We start from the raw sequence: 15,550 nt of genomic DNA, 5'->3' as shown, positions 1-15,550 counted from the left end.
CTCTGAAATACTCTGGACAACCTTAATAAGAAACCATTTCTTCTTTAGGGGACAGTGGTTACACTTGGTCCTCCTGTAGCACATTTTCAAAGCATTGAGCATTTGATTTTTGAGCTTGAGCACTACAAATGAGGTTGCTGGGTTTCCCAGCAGTTTGCATTGTCTCCAGTCAGGTACCAAGTTGTTGTATCCTCTTCAAATTAGCAGTGTCTCCCAAATCCATTAGTATTCCCACTGAAATTCAAATTGCAGGGTGACTTTTAATTGCATGTTAGTGAAGTTGCAAATGTTTTCAGGGAATCTCAAGTCTTTTCTTATGGAAAAAAAAAAAAAAATCTGACAATTGGTTGATTGCTATAGCTTGGTATGTAGATAGTAAATCATGCCTCAGCACTGCAGAAATACAACTTAACAGAATTTTATGCAGAGAAGTTGTTTAAAAATAATGCTACAAGATACTAGAATATCAAGTGATATTTCATATATGAAGCTGAAATGTGCAAGATGAGGCAGCTGGAGGTTCAGAGTGGAAGTACGTTGATTCGTGAAGGCAGTAGAAGAATGTTGTGTTTTCTCTTCATTACATTGCCAATAGTGCCCAAAGCACATTAAATGTGTTTGTTGTTTTTTTTTTTTTTTTTCTAGATTCATTATGGCTGAGCTGCTTCAGACAGAAAAAGCTTACGTCAGGGATTTACACGAATGTTTAGAGGTAAGTTACAGCCTGGGGAGTCTCCGATGTTTTTAGGAAGGACACGGTGTCCTTTGTGGTGGTGGTGTGAGGTTACCCACCATTGGCGATTGACAGCAGAACCACGTCTGGTGGTGGGAGCTTGGTGAGCGTGGAGGGAACCTGTCTGCCAGTAGCAGAACAGTGCCCTGTGCTTCTCACTTATATGTGTGAACGTCTGCACCTCTGGGGACACCTCAATATGCATTTAATATCAAAACAGATAGTAAGAGAGTAAGTAATGTCTTGGGACTCAGTAAATAGCGGTACATTCATGAGTTGACCTGAAATTTGCTGGATTCCAGTCTTTTTTTCAGTCATGAAGCATTTTCTTAAGAATTTAGTTCTCTTTGTTTGGATGTTCTCAAGCTAGAGATCACCTCAAGCTAGACAAAGAGCTGGATTTGCACTGTCAAATGGCTTACCTAGCTCTGCAGCAGAGTAGTTCTGAAGGAGACTGTGATACTCAGGGCAAAAAGCAGAGTGTTTTTCAGTGAAATCTGTCAGATTTCACATTCCTGCAGTTTGAACTGGATTTCTATATCTAATGTTACTGAAGTGGCAAATGCAGCTTATCTTTCAACTGTTTCTGCCTGAAGTTCTTGGTCACCATCAGTTGGACAGCAAAGACAGGTGCTATTGCCACATTTTTGCTTTTTCCTCAAACAACTTCTCAGTGTCAGCACTTTGAATTTCTCTGGGGAGCTTTTTGTGACACTGGAACATCTGTTTTTTTACTCTGTTTGTTTAATCACAAAGTGTGTAGTTCCCTTGTCAGCCCATGCCTTCGGCAAGAAAGCAAGGAGATCTATGCTTTTTCACTGCATTTATTCTCTGAAAGCTAAGAGTTTTTGCTGTCTTCCAGACTTACCTTTGGGAAATGACAAGTGGAGTGGAAGAAATACCCGCTGGGATCCTTAATAAAGAACACATCATCTTTGGCAATATTCAGGAGATATATGACTTTCATAACAAGTAGGTTTTCCTAACATTTATGTTGATGTTTACTGACTAAGGAAACCAAAAGCATACATATACCTACACATCTATGTGGTGTCTGCTCTGAACGCCTACAGTAGAATGTACAGCAGAGTGTAAAGTAATTGATCTAGATTTATAAAATAATGTTTGATTTCATTTTGTTTTGTTTTTCTTTACAAAAAAAAAAATGAATTGCATTTTTGTTTAAACTGTGCCTACAGCTGATTAACAATGTTGAAGTCCTATTATACCAACAGTTTGTAGTCTTACACATGTTTTCCATCTCACAGCACTGTATTTGTGCTTTGCATGTCTTCCATTTGAGGAAGAATGGGGCACTGAGGTAGCAGCCATACTCCTTCAGCTTTACAGTTTAGGAAATGAGGTCTTCTTGATGGATGCATATTATTTTTCATATATATAGCATCACAACCATATCCTTATCAAAATGTGAGAACTGCAGCCTTTGGCTCCATTATAGCTGCATGTCTCCAACTGGTGGATGTGAATTCATAGTAATGTTCAGCAAAATTAAAGGAGTAGAAACTTTGGAATTAACTTTTATTGTTTCTGATGCTTGTGAGTGACTTAATAACTGAGGAACGCTGTGCTCTGAGGTTACTTGTTGCCTAGGGAGAGGCTGATAGGTGACGCTTTTGTGTGAATTGATAGTGTTTATATTAATCAGATGGATATCAAGGTTATCAATGGTAGGACTTTGTCATTGGTATCTGTTGGTACAAAAAAATACTATCACATTCAAAGGATTGATCGTGGCAAAATTTAGTAACATCATGGTACCACAGCTGTGACTCTCTCTAAATCATGCTGGGGTGAGAGCTGATAAGTAAAGTGAACATTTTAAGTGGAAATTATGAAATAGAAAATAGATCAGGTCTGGAAGCTTGTCTGTCAAAAATACAATCTCTTGGAAAACACAAGGGGAGGAAAAAGAAATGGCTGACATGAGCTGGATTAAAAAGCAGCTTTCTTGCCACTTAGAGACTCACTGTGTTTAATCTGTAAGTAACAGTGCTCCCTTTTATCAAGATGAGACTGTATCAGATATGCTTAGAGAGCATTGTTTCCCTGATATAATATGAATGCAATGGGAGTTACAACACTTAGGGATGCTGAATCCCACAAGTTCAGTTTGAATTTCAAAGTCTGTCTTCAAGTTGTACATCAGAAGCAAGGCAGTTTGAAAAACAGCTCAGAAGACTGTTCTCTGTAGAAGTTCTGGGAGACTTTCAGTGCTTCAGACAGGTAAATGTGCCATTGTATGCACATGAATATGGTCCAGGAGAGGCTACTGTTTGCATGCTTCAAAGCATTACAAAATAGTAGAGTCAAACTACATATTAGATTAAAAAGACCTTTAATTAATGGATGAATTGACTTACAGTCCACAAGAATTGTGCAGTCATACCAACAAATATTCTTCCTCATTTAACTATGCCATGATCACCCAGTTGCCTTCCCACTTCCCCTCTCCTCTCTGTGATGCTGTTTTCCTTTCAGTGACTCTGACCAATGACATCTGATTACTCTTTTTGACTTTCCCTCACTCTCAGCTGCCACCCCCTTCAGCCCTCAGCCATGCCCCACAGCTCCCTGTTGCTGGTTTCTCCTTTCTCTGACCTATCCTTTACCAGCTCGCTGTATGCGCATCATCCTTTTCCCATCAGAGCTTCTAACAACACTAAAATAAATTGTCCCCTTCATACCTGCACTCTCCACAATCTTCTGCTTTGGACAGAGATGTTAATGCATCCCCCAACCTGATTCAGGGCAAAGGAAACAGCACACATAGTTGCTTCTCCTTCTGCAACTTCTGTTTCATGTTGCTCTTTCCACCTTGGCACTGTACAAGGCTCTGTCTGAAATCAGAGATGTCACTCACAGTACAAGGTGATGGGAGCAAGTTGATTATGAAATCTTTATGTGGGGAATTTACTACTTACCCACAAAGTGTCATGCTTGTTTAAACTGTTCTTTGCTCAGAGTGCTGAGATTCACGATGGGAAGCTGGAACATTTGGGCTCCTGTTTTTGAACCACTTCACAAGATCTTTTTGAAGATTTGGTCTGGTTCTTGAATATCATTTTGTCTTCTCGGACACGCTGGACCCTTACCTGTTTCATTGTAGTTGAGTGGGGCATGTTTATACTCAAATAGCAAAGCATGCCTTTGCAAAGACACAGTTTCTTCACTGGCAGCACACTTTATTAGCCTCACAGTCAAGTTACAACTATTGATCATTAACACTGATCAGCTCATTGGTCATTCTGCTTCTCCTGGGTATTTGACTGTAACTAATTATATCGGTGTCTTCTTTTTTTTTTAGCATTTTCCTGAAAGAACTCGAGAAATATGAACAACTGCCTGAGGATGTGGGCCATTGCTTCGTCACCTGGGTAATGAGCCTTCTTTTTATTTATTCAAATTAATTCCTCCAGTACAGACAGAAACAAGCTGAGAATTGGTGCAGGGGTTACATCCCTGGAGAAAAGTGAAATCAAGAGTTAATCTGTAATGAGGACTGTTTCCAGCATCACCCTCTCAGGATGGAAGCTCCCTTCCTTAACTCTTCTCTTGAGCGGTATGAAACCTTCTGGAGTACCACTCCTTGTCCTGCACTGACCAACACAGTACTTACCTCTGATGGTTCAAGAACCTGTTCAAAAGGAATTTATCAAACCAAATCTGTATTTAAGGTGACATTTATTCCTTTGCAAAGGACCCTGCAAGGATGAAACATTTAAAGTCATAATCTACCCTCCTTAGAGAATTTTAGTCATGCATGAGGCCTTTACAAAGGCATGAGCATCTTCTTTTATCAACATTTTGCTTCAGAAATGAGTGTCAAATTGCTGAGCCACTGTACTCTCTCATTCCATTACCCACTGCCATGAAAATTTCCAGCAGGACTTTGAAATCTTGATGCTAAGAGTCTTCATGGGAATAGGAGGCTCCAGGAATTGGCTATGGTAATTTATCTATATGAAAAACGTTATTTTTTCAAAATATTTACCAGACAGTTCAACCTTCTTCATGTTTGTTTTTTGTTTGTTTGTTTGTTTTGTTTTGTTTTTCCTGCTGGTTTTATTGATATTTTAAAACTGTGAATTAGTATTTTTGAAGTCATTACGGAACCTTTTCACTTACCAAAAAAATGAGCATGTTTGGATGATTTTGAATAGGCTTTTAATTTGAAAACATGGCACAAATACTGATGAAATGGATTCAGAAATGTAGTTTACAAGGAAGAGGTTACATATTTATGAAAGATGAATGCATTTACGTATCATTCTGTGCAAGATATTCATGGTACCGCATCACCTCAGCAACAGTACTTGCCAAGAGCTGTGCTTATAGATGTATATGCAGAATTGCCTGCCCAATTTCAAGGTCCTGTTATTTAGATTCATGGTATCAAAAAAGCAATAGTAATCAAAGGAGGCCATCCTCCTCTGCCTGCCTCTCTCTCTCTGAGACCAGTGTTGAGTGATATGAAACTGCTCTAAGACAGGACTGCACAGATGCTTTTAATTTCCTCTTAAATAAATTAGGAAATGAAATGCAAAACACTCTTAGCACAACATAAAGTTTGAGCCATTAAAGTCTGAACCAAGGTAGGAAAAGCAAGTTTGAGCCAGACATCACAAATCGGAGCCAGTCTTAAGACGAAAGTGCTGGCTCAAGCCACTTTCAGCTAGGTGAGTGTCTTGCCAGGAGTTCTCATGCTGGCTTTATCTGCAAGTAGGTGATAGAGCCAACACTTCATGATTGGGATTTGGATGCAATCTGTGTAACCTCATCAGAGCTCTTAGAAATTGTTTTTCAGCTGGATTAAAGTTTTAGGCCTTCCCTCTGTCACATTTGTTAAAGAAAGCCTCCCATAGCTATTACATGGTGCACCTCATTCCCCTCAGAACTGCTCAGGTAAGGTGTGAACTGCCTCTAAGTCTTCCATTCTTAATTCATATTTCTCACGTTGCTTCGAGAGGTGGGGGTTTGTCACTTGTATTTGTCCTGGTGAGCCCTAATGAGGGACTGTGCGAGCAGAGAAATAGCTTATCTTGCTTTTCCCTTGATGTTTGTTTTCACAGGCAGATAAATTTCAGATGTATGTCACCTACTGCAAAAACAAGCCCGACTCCAGCCAGCTCATCCTGGAACACGCAGGGACTTTCTTTGATGTAAGCAGCCACTGCCATTTTCCTTCAGCACACATGCTGCATCTGAAACACCTCCTCTTTACATCTGAGCAACAGATTCATTTTTGTGCCTTAACATTTGAGTTTTCCATTCCACTGCAGATACCACATGCTGTGAAAACTGATAGGCTGTAGTGTGATGTGTGATCTTCATCAGTGTGGCAAGTCATTTTTAATGGAGGCAGGCACTCTCATGGGAACCTTTGTGCATTTTTCAGACCCAATCCTTTCTGAAGGTCTGGTTTAGATATACTCTATGCTTCCGGGTTTAGCGGTAAAATGAAAAGCAAATCCCAATATATTTTATGACCTGAAATCCTTAAGTCCAAAACAAGATCCTGTCCTCCTGTTCTGCAAATCTAACCCACCCTAGTAAACATTTGCCTCATCATGCTAGTAAGGGACTCCATTGCCTGCAATTAGACTGTTTCTCTTACAAGCAATACACCCGGTTATAAACATTTGCAGGCTCCCATCACGGTTTTGTGGACTGAGAAAAAAATCATTGATGTTTCTCAGTACTTTTATACTAAGCACTCCCTCTGATTTTTGGAACCTCATGCAGTTTTCCATGCCTGTCTGCTAGCTTATAGCTTTAAGTAATTGTCTTTCTGAGGAAACACAAACCAAAAGCAACCCTCCCTCCCCAACCCCCAATAAATAAATAAATAAATACCCCTTTATGTCTCTTTTCCAAAGAGAAACCCTTTTACAAATCCTTAAGACTCAGCAGTATCCAACCTATGATGTGGTTGGCAATTGACATGAATCAGTTCCTCTGGGTTTTGTCTGTGCCACTGATCAGTTAAACTCAACACTGAAGGGGCTCATGTGAGCCAGAAGAAAAGTAATGAAGTTTTTTTGTTTTTGTTTTTGTTTTTTTTCCGTGTTGCCTAATGGTGAAAGTAGAATTGAACCGAAATGGATTTTCCAGGAGGTGGCGCTTGAGCCTGTTGAATGGTGTGCACTGGTTCTCCATGTTGTCTATCCCAGGTCTATCTGTAAGGTCCTCTGCTGCCGTGTGTAGAGGATATTTTTTATGTTTGCCTGGGTTGCTGTCGTTGCATATAAGACTACATGTTGATCCTGTTTGCAGCTCAGCTGGGTGCAAGACAACTGCTAGCTCAGTGCCTCACACACCTTCAGTTCTCCCAAGCCCTTAGGACGCTTTTCAACCCAAGTAGTAACTTAAGCTCTGTCTAATGGTGAGCCATTGTATGCTATAACATGAACTAAGCTTGCTTCAAACAAGAACCAGAGCAAAGATGAGAGCATATTGCTCTGTGGCTAGGCTGCTTCAAATCTCGTTCAGTTATCTCTGTGCCTGGCAGTCACAGTCAAGCAGGTTGCTGTCTTATTCTGAGACTTCAGAGACCAAAGGGAAGAGCTGCAGGGAGAACGTCCCTCTCCAGCAGTGCATTTATCTGATTGCATGTAGCAGTGCTACTGCTTTCCAGCTGCAGGCTCCTACAAAGCAGGGACATCTGTTATTCCACCAACCTCCTCTGCTTTTATGCAGCCTGACCAGGGAGCATCCTGGCAGAGAAGGGGGTGTCCAAGGGGGACACATCTTGCTGGGAGCATGTCATGCTGCTCAAAGAGCTGGAAGGAAGGAGTACTGCTGAATTAATCACTTAGATCCTACAAAAATTAGTGTCCTTAGCCAGCTTTGGGAAGTTCACAGGTGTGGCCAAAGCCATGCTGTCTCATGCAGTTACTAATTGAAGCCCAGCTGTCTGCTCTGCAGACACCACCAAACACAGAGCCAGCCGTGACTCAGCTTCATGCAAACTCTTCTAAGCCCCACACAGAGTCCCTTTCCTTTTGGGTCTTGTTCACGGCACAGACATTTATTTCAGAAAGAAAAAGAAAAAAAATGCCTAGTACAAAAACCAACACCATCTGTTGGCACGTTTTGTGAAAAAAATGGCTATTTTTGCATCTCAGCATAAACACTAGAGCTAAAATAAATAAATAAAAAGCAGTATTCAGCAGAAAATCAAACTGTTCTTGGCAGCTCTTCCCCCTTCATCTTGTGCAACTTCTTCACTTTATAGCCTAAAAGTTACCCTCCAGCCTCAGATAAATCCCATTCCCCCCCTTCCTATCTCTTCCCCTCATACTGGAGTATATCCTGGCCAGGAGGGGGGGCAGGCATGCCCAGAGCCTGGCGGAGGCAGAGGAATCCCAGCCTGTCCTACTTCAGCACAGAACCTGTCCCTGAAGGGTAGCAGGGATCAAATATTACAAATCTTTTAGATGACTAACGATGTGCAGTAGGGTCTTCAGGGATTCTCGGGAGCTCCCACTGGAGTCCTTTGCAGACCTCACCCAGTACCTATCTGCGATGACTCCAGAAGTTCATGAGCACGTCACGGTGATCAGCCCAGACATTTGGCTGCCATTCAGAAGCACTCAGTGCTGTAAGAGGTATCATAAGGGCCTCTCTCCTGGCCCCCAGCTGCTGCCTCAGAACAGCACAGGTCTGTCAGCACTGTCAGCTGCATTGCTCCCATGTGGATATTTCAGCTACCTCAGGGCTCTCAGATGGTACTAGCTGCTTATGTTTAGACAGCTAAATTGCACCCTACTTGTGCAATTTAATTTAATGTCACTCCATTTTAATTGAACGTTAAAACTCTGCTTTCAGCCTTCGTAGCTAAGAGAAACCAGTTGACATGACAGATAAGTCACATTTAAATCAAAGCCTGTGTAGTTTACTCAGTGTAGCCTTAGCTCAACTTGCACAGTGCTCCTGCAGTCTGAGTGGCCTTAGGGGGACACTGCAGTTTATTGCCAGCCTCTCTGAAACCACACTATTTTTATGTGAACTTGAAGAGAGTTAAAATGCTAAACAAAGAAATGCAGATACAGAGCTGACATTTGTTATGGGTGGTTCCGTCTGGCAGGGGGTTTACACTTTTCCATGACTGACTGCTGTTTTTATCTCTTCTAGGAAATTCAGCAAAGGCATGGTCTGGCGAATTCTATCTCTTCTTATTTAATCAAGCCTGTCCAGAGGATCACAAAATACCAACTCCTACTGAAGGTACCTTAGTGAGCTGCCCAAATCAGCTCACGCAGAGCAGTTCACAGTTGTAATGAGTTAACTTTTATTCTAAAAGGAGCTGCTTCATCAAGCTGTCCGTGATCTGTAAGCAGCTACTGCTGAGCTGCTGCTCCTACTACCTGGGCCTGAGCATGACAACAAAGTGTGAAATCAGGTTGCATATTTTAAAGGAAAATACTCACAGAAAGGAGTAAAAAAAAAGAAAGGAAAAAAAAAAAAAAAAAAACAGCAAACAGCAAACAAGTGATGGCTTGCTCCAGCTGGTTGTGGGTGTACAACCTGGATTTAATCCTGAAGAGCAAGAACTGGGAAAGGGAAATTGAAAGGATGGCAGAATGGTTTAAGTTTCCTTTTCTTCTTGCTATAGCATTTGTGAAGTAATATTTTAATTAAGGGCTTCAATGACAGCAGTCGTGAACTTTGGAAAATAATTCTTTACCGAGACTCCTGTTAGATTCTGTTTGGGGACGGACACTTTTGTGTTTGAAATACAGGGAAAACCTTCATATACAAAACAGACTTAAAAATGAAGCACTAACATTTTCCATTTAAAAATAACGACAACAACAAAAACTTTTGATTGGTTTCTTGTAAATTGGTTATAGTTTTTTGCCAAATCTTGTCAATAGCTGAATTTTAGATATAACTTAACCAGCTGTTGTTCAGTTCTAAACTAGAAAAGCAAAGAAAAAAATATCTTAGGGATAATGGAAGAGACAGGTTCTGACCTTGACAAGCTAGGACCATAGATGATATTTGCGTCTCTTTCGATGCATGTTTCCTGCGTACAAATGGAGTGGTGTGCTGTACTACCAAGGTACTTACTGGGTACAATCAGTGTTTCAACAAATTTGTGCTTTGTACCAGTTTACTGAAACAATGTGCTTACAGTCTTGTGAGTGCTGTGGGACAACAAGTCTGCACTGCGCAAACCAAAGCTACTGGGATGGCTAAAACAATCCTTCAGTTGTCACCCTTTGGGTTCCTTCTAAGATGACTCTTTCTAGAAGGGACCTGCCTGCCCTGGGCACAGCGCCCTGCCAGACCTGCCACAGACATGCTGCTGGAGCAGGCTGGGATCCTGCTCCCCAGCTGGGGAAACATGGTAGCTAAAACATGGGCATAAAACCTCAGAAACCCTCTGAGTGCAGTCTCATTCAATAGCACCTTGACTCATCTTGGTTTATAGTCCTTCCCATATGATACCCAATATTTTTGAGCATCCACAGTGAGTTTTGATGAAATTCAGCTTTTTCCTGTCACTGTTAGTGACATGGTCCCAACTTTGCACTCTACATACCAAGAAACACAACATGAGATAGAGACAGCATGGTCAGAGTTTGCTTACAGGTGTTCTGCATTGCTTCTTAGGAACTGCTAACCTGCTGTGAGGAAGGCAAAGGGGAGCTCAAAGATGGTCTGGAAGTGATGCTCAGTGTCCCCAAGAAGGCCAACGATGCAATGCATGTCAGCATGCTGGAAGGTATGGGTGGATGGGGAAAGGAAAGGACTTGGGTGTGAATTGAGCCTTCTTGCAACTTGTTTAGAAGGTTAACACAGGTTGGCTGTTGCAGTGCTGTTGGCTGGCTATCACTTTCAGGACATTCCCAGCTCCTTCTGAAATTTCTTCAAAAGTCTTGGAGACTGGCTAGGAAGTTTTGGAGTTTTGTTTACATTTATGTATAAAATATTTACATATGTAGTATATGTGTATGTTATGTATATATATATTTATATATGTATATATACATCTGAATGTATATGTAAACATATGCAATATATATATGCTGAAGATTTTCCTACGTACTGAAACAAAAATACCTTCTGAAACAGTATCAGTTTAGCTGCTCACAGGTGTAATAATTATTGGATGAAAATATTTCTAACATCTAAACATCTCAACATTTCAAAAGAAAAAGTTCTGTTTTTCTGAGTCAAAACAGTTTGTGTTTCAAAATATTAGTATATGTATAATCAGCCCAAAGGGAAAAAAAAAGAATCACAAAAAAGTACAAAAATATATATTCCAAATTTATAGAAAATGTTTTCATTGGAGAGAAGTGTGTCCCATGGGCTGCTGAGATAGCAGCGAGAAGGGCACCTTGTACCCAGCCCACACCTGTGAACTGTCCCCAGGACTCCCTTTTCCATCAGGCCTCCAAGTTATGTGGAGGGTATCCTGCAATCCTTAGATATGAAGGTTTTTAACATGCAGCTTGGAAGATGAAGAACTACTTCTGGAGGGCATGTTTCAGACAGCCTACTGATTTGCTCTTATACATGTAGCTCCCCCAGCACACTGCTTTGGGCTCAGACGGACTCTTGGAGGTTGGGTTAGCATGCTTGAGGGCATCATGGTATGACAGAGTACTTCTAGCCACAGCATCTTAGATTCCTCTGAAGTTGTGGTGACACACATAAGATTCCTTGCGTTGCAGTTCTGTGTACAGTAACCACCACTGAAAGCTTTAAAGATAAATATTATAATTTATCTTTAAGTAATTACTACTATTCTTAGCTGAAGTCTCATTTAGCACATAAGACATTTGGCTCTGATGAAATAATTATGATTTGGCAGTAGACCAAAAAAAAAAATATTTTCACCAGGACAGTAAATGCCCATTAATGTTCTTTCAGAATATGCATAAAAAACAGAAAGACCCTTTTATTCCAAATCCTCCTAGCTCTGTTGCTTCTGGGCATTTCTGCCCCCAAGAACAAGTACTAGCCGATGTGTTTTGTGTGCTCTGTTTAGGGTTTGATGAGAACCTGGACGTCCAGGGAGAGCTGATCCTTCAGGATTCCTTCCAAGTGTGGGATCCCAAGTCTTTAATTCGGAAAGGCCGTGAGAGGCATTTGTTTCTCTTTGAAATCTCTTTGGTGTTTAGCAAAGAGATCAAAGATTCTTCAGGACATACAAAATATGTTTACAAGAACAAGCTACTGGTAGGTGTGGCTGCAAAGAAATATTCTGGGTGTTGCATTTCTTGTAGGTAGAAGTAGAGTTTGGGGGATGGCTTGTACTTCCCTGTCTTGGGTTGGAGATGCTCATGCCACCTGGAGGGGCTGGCTCTGGGCCCTGTGGGAAGCCAAACTCACAGTGAGTCTGGGGAGGTTTAAGAGAGTGAGATGTGATGGGTGGGTGGGAAGTGCAAGGAGGACCACTTAAACTATTCACTCTTTCTTGACATACCCTGATGGTTTTCTGTCTTTTACCTGTGTGTAGTAAAACAGAGACAAGATCTCATTCCCATATCTCAATTCCCAAGATCTCATTCCCTGCCTCCTCTGATTCTCCCTAAAATTGTAAAGTTGTCTGGATTCATGAGGCTTCATTTATATGAAATCTCTTACCGTCTTTCCACCACACTAGACCTCAGAACTGGGAGTGACTGAACATGTGGAAGGAGACCCCTGTAAATTTGCTTTGTGGTCTGGACGAACACCATCCTCAGACAATAAAACAGTGCTGAAAGTAAGTCTTTTTTTGTTTATTTCCTTTGCCTTTAGAGCTGCTAGTTGAGGCCTCAAGAGCCCTAAATGGAAGGTCAGTTTCTTCCACTCTCATACTCACATGGCTTCCATATCTGTCGGTGGGGTCATGCCTGCGTCAGGAGCAATTCGGATCCAAGGCCACAGTCTGAGTCAAGCCTTGCTGAAATCGCATCTCTTGCAATCTCGACTAAGCAGCTGCACACTAACACAGGACACATCTTGGGGTGTTTTCTGGGAGGTGTAATTCCCTTAGTCCTATGCCACTGGGTTTGTTGACAGTCAACATTTTCCTCAGCCCTCCAGAGCTGACAGCCATTTCTGTCAAGTGATTTTCAAATGAAGAATTTTTTTGGTAGTTATTTAGTCTGAGGAAATCCCACTGTGCACTGATAACCTATTTCCTCTCCACAGAGCACACTGTATTGCTAGCATTAACTATATTTATCCAGAGCTTAGCTGCTTTGCTGTTGCTTGCCAAGTAGGTCTGGTAAAATACCCTCAGTTGGGGTTACCAGGTATCCAGCAGCTAGAACAATACATCAGAGAGGAGAAGCGGTTAATCATGCATTTTTATCAGCCAACCACGATTCTTCTACATAGAAGGTGATACGCTGGGAATGTGATAGAGTGTCTGTCTTTCTGCCTTGTGGAACTTCAGGCGTCCAGTATTGAAACAAAACAAGAATGGATCAAAAACATCCGGGAAGTCATTCAAGAAAGGATTATCCATCTGAAAGGAGCTCTGAAAGAGCCAATTCAGCTCCCCAAGACACCAGCAAAGCAGCGAAACAACAGTAGAAGGTAACCTCAGTCATTGCATACAACATGAAATCATTAGAGGTTTATCAGCCAACAGCAGTGTAGTGTCTGTGGACTCTTTACTGGATTCACTTGCTTTTCTTACTATAGTTGAAAGCAGTTTTCATCATCGTGCATTTTATGTTGTTTTGGCAAAAGTAACTTTTCTATTATATTCATGCAAAGGTCTTTAATTTTACTACTCTGAAGTATTGGAGAAAAATGAACAGTAAAAATTCTTCAGAGTCCAAGGTTATGTTTCTTTCCCAAAGGAGAAATTACCTATTTAATTGAGTATTAACAGATTTTTATTTTTTTTCCTGTTTGGCATTTTGAATTGTTTGACAATGAAAGTCATAGCTGGTCATTACAGTATATTACTAGGATGAAGAATCTGTGTTTCATCATCAAATTCATTTCATCCTAGAAAATAATATTTTTTTTTTTGTTCAACCTCTTTCAATTCTGGATTAAATAGAAATTATATAAAACTGATTATTCTTTCATTGACAGGCTGACATTCCCAAAAGCCACTTGCAGTTTGAGCATCTCCCCTTCCTCATCAAATATTATCATGTATCCAGTCTCATAATACAGGCTGTTTTATAGAGGTATCCAAAGAGTGAGTAAGCTAGTCATCTAGAAGCAAGGCAGAGATCCAGAGCTTTCTTCCTGGGGACATGTGCCAATCTAAGAGCTTTCTAGCGCAGTGTTGTTGTTTATGTTATAATTTATTGTATTTTGTATTATTGAAATATTTTGAAAGACCGATAAAAATTTAGGAGAACTGCAAAAGGGAGAAAATACCCTCTGCTGGCAGATTCATAGAGGTAGTCTCAGAGAGCAATACACTGTCATTATTCATATTTGTTTGGATATCATTTTATTGCTTAATATTAAATTCCTGAAAGTGTGGTTCCTGTGAGACAAGAGAAATGTCCTTTCCTTCTGTGCCACGTGTAGCCAGGGCTGAATGGTTTTGGTTAAGGCAGAAATCTAATTTAAGGAAAATTTCTGCCTGACACCCTCATTACAGAGCTATTTCTGAACACCAGAGCTTTCTGTGCTGTAAATACGCAGGCAACAGCCATCCTGTTTCCAGCAACAAACGTGGTGATTATGTGCTAATCCCAACCTGATGGCTGAGGGTTACATCATTTTAAATTTCAAGCTACACAACAACATAGGCTGTATCAGTGAGGTAATTTTAGTGTAAAGCCAGCCCTGGCACGCTGATTCGGCACTTCTCAAATCCACCTATAAAGTTGTGCACATTCCAAGGTGGTGCATTAAGTAAGCATGGTTGTTTTCCTCTTATGTCTTTTGCAGAGATGGAGTAGATGATGCAGACAGCCAAGGAGACGGCAGCAGTCAACCAGACACCATTTCCATTGCATCCAGGACATCACAGAATACAGTGGACAGTGATAAGGTAGGACTGAAATGTGAAAATACACTGCAGCTAATTGGCCCCAGAAAAAAAATGTAAGTGAAAAGCAGAATAGAAAAGACATAACACAGCAACCTGACTTCTACTGAGTCAAAACTTGTATTCCCTTTTGCTAGGCTGTTAAATCCAGCCTGTTTCTGGATGCTCATCAGTACCACTGTTTTACATGGTAACATCTTTTGCTGCAGCTTCTTTGTAGTTAGTACATAGAGTTTGAATTGGCTCTGAAGAAACAGCCCAGAGCAACCTTTTCTTTCCCTAGTAAAACCTGCCTTTTGGGAGCCAGCTTCTGAATCAGTGAACAGTTGGTTGCGTTCCACATTTACCCTTTGAGCTAAAATCACTAGTTTGCTGGAGGGAATACAGGTGCTTATACACCAATTAATAGAGCAAAACTGGGATCCTGGCTGGTATCTTGAGAGCCTGGGAGACCTACCCTTTCCAGAGACTGTGATTCTGGACCCTACGCCTCGTGGACATATGGTGGAGCATATGGATGGCCCCAAGACACGCTACGTTCTGTTGGATTGCTGCATGCTGTCGGCACGTATGTACTCGACGGTTTGTTTGTCAGACAATCTGAGTCCAGATTCTCAGCTCCACGAGGATGCCTGACTTGAATTTGTCACCCTGATACCTTCAACTGCTGTCTTCAGCAGTTGGTGGTAGGAGTAAATGGGCTGTTAGTGAGAATTTACTTCAGCTAAGCTGATGAGGTTTGTCATATCCAACACGAGAATATCCATATTCTCTTCATGTGTTGTTTTGAAACTGTTTAGCTTGCAAAGGGATGAATTCTGCAGAAT

The 15,550-nt window shown here is 41.1% G+C and overlaps 1 protein-coding gene across 3 annotated transcripts in view; it reads left to right on the top strand.

The window, feature by feature from the left end:
- KALRN (kalirin RhoGEF kinase) overlaps positions 1-15,550 on the top strand; it is a 496,625-nt gene that overhangs the window by 351,737 nt on the left and 129,338 nt on the right. For all 3 annotated transcript variants that reach the window (XM_084524614.1, XM_084524615.1, XM_084524616.1), the window contains 10 exons: positions 646-712; positions 1,596-1,705; positions 4,059-4,128; positions 5,824-5,913; positions 8,888-8,980; positions 10,373-10,484; positions 11,757-11,947; positions 12,375-12,476; positions 13,155-13,297; positions 14,624-14,726. In XM_084524614.1, the coding sequence (XP_084380740.1) occupies positions 646-712; positions 1,596-1,705; positions 4,059-4,128; positions 5,824-5,913; positions 8,888-8,980; positions 10,373-10,484; positions 11,757-11,947; positions 12,375-12,476; positions 13,155-13,297; positions 14,624-14,726 (1,081 nt within the window). The remainder of the gene's footprint in view (positions 1-645; positions 713-1,595; positions 1,706-4,058; positions 4,129-5,823; positions 5,914-8,887; positions 8,981-10,372; positions 10,485-11,756; positions 11,948-12,374; positions 12,477-13,154; positions 13,298-14,623; positions 14,727-15,550) is intronic.

The sequence above is a fragment of the Aythya ferina genome (genome assembly GCF_964211825.1).
Source record: "Aythya ferina genome assembly, chromosome: 6".
NCBI lineage: Eukaryota > Metazoa > Chordata > Aves > Anseriformes > Anatidae > Aythya > Aythya ferina.
This window is presented reverse-complemented; position numbering and strand designations above follow the sequence as displayed.